At 62.3% G+C, this 297-nt stretch overlaps 1 protein-coding gene across 1 annotated transcript in view; it reads right to left on the minus strand.

Annotated features, from left to right (window-relative positions):
* TMPRSS13 (transmembrane protease, serine 13) overlaps positions 1-297 on the minus strand; it is a 3,182-nt gene that overhangs the window by 283 nt on the left and 2,602 nt on the right. Inside the window, 1 exon segment of the mRNA XM_010191099.1 lies at positions 45-230. Coding sequence (XP_010189401.1) covers positions 45-230 — 186 coding nt within the window.

Consider the following 297-nt stretch of genomic DNA (forward strand, 5'->3'; position numbering starts at 1 on the left):
ACAGAGGGGCAGAGCAGTGAGGAGAGGGCACAGGAGATGTCTCTGCCGGTCCCCAGCCTGGGGACAAGTGGCCACTCACCTGGCACGCGTCTTTCCCTCCCTGCAGGTACCCGGCACACATCATCCGCGGGGTCAGGTAGCCCTCGTACACCTTGTCGCTGTTGCAGATCTTGTAGTCGATCAGCTTCACCTCGGCCTCCCGCAGCTTCGGGGACGTGTTATCTGCGAGGGAGGAGGGAAATGGGGCAGGGAAATGGCTCTTGAACACTGCAGCAGAGGCGAGCTCAGGGCCTGCTC

The sequence above is a fragment of the Mesitornis unicolor genome, unplaced genomic scaffold (assembly GCF_000695765.1).
Source record: "Mesitornis unicolor isolate BGI_N332 unplaced genomic scaffold, ASM69576v1 scaffold31430, whole genome shotgun sequence".
Taxonomy (NCBI): Eukaryota; Metazoa; Chordata; class Aves; order Mesitornithiformes; family Mesitornithidae; genus Mesitornis; species Mesitornis unicolor.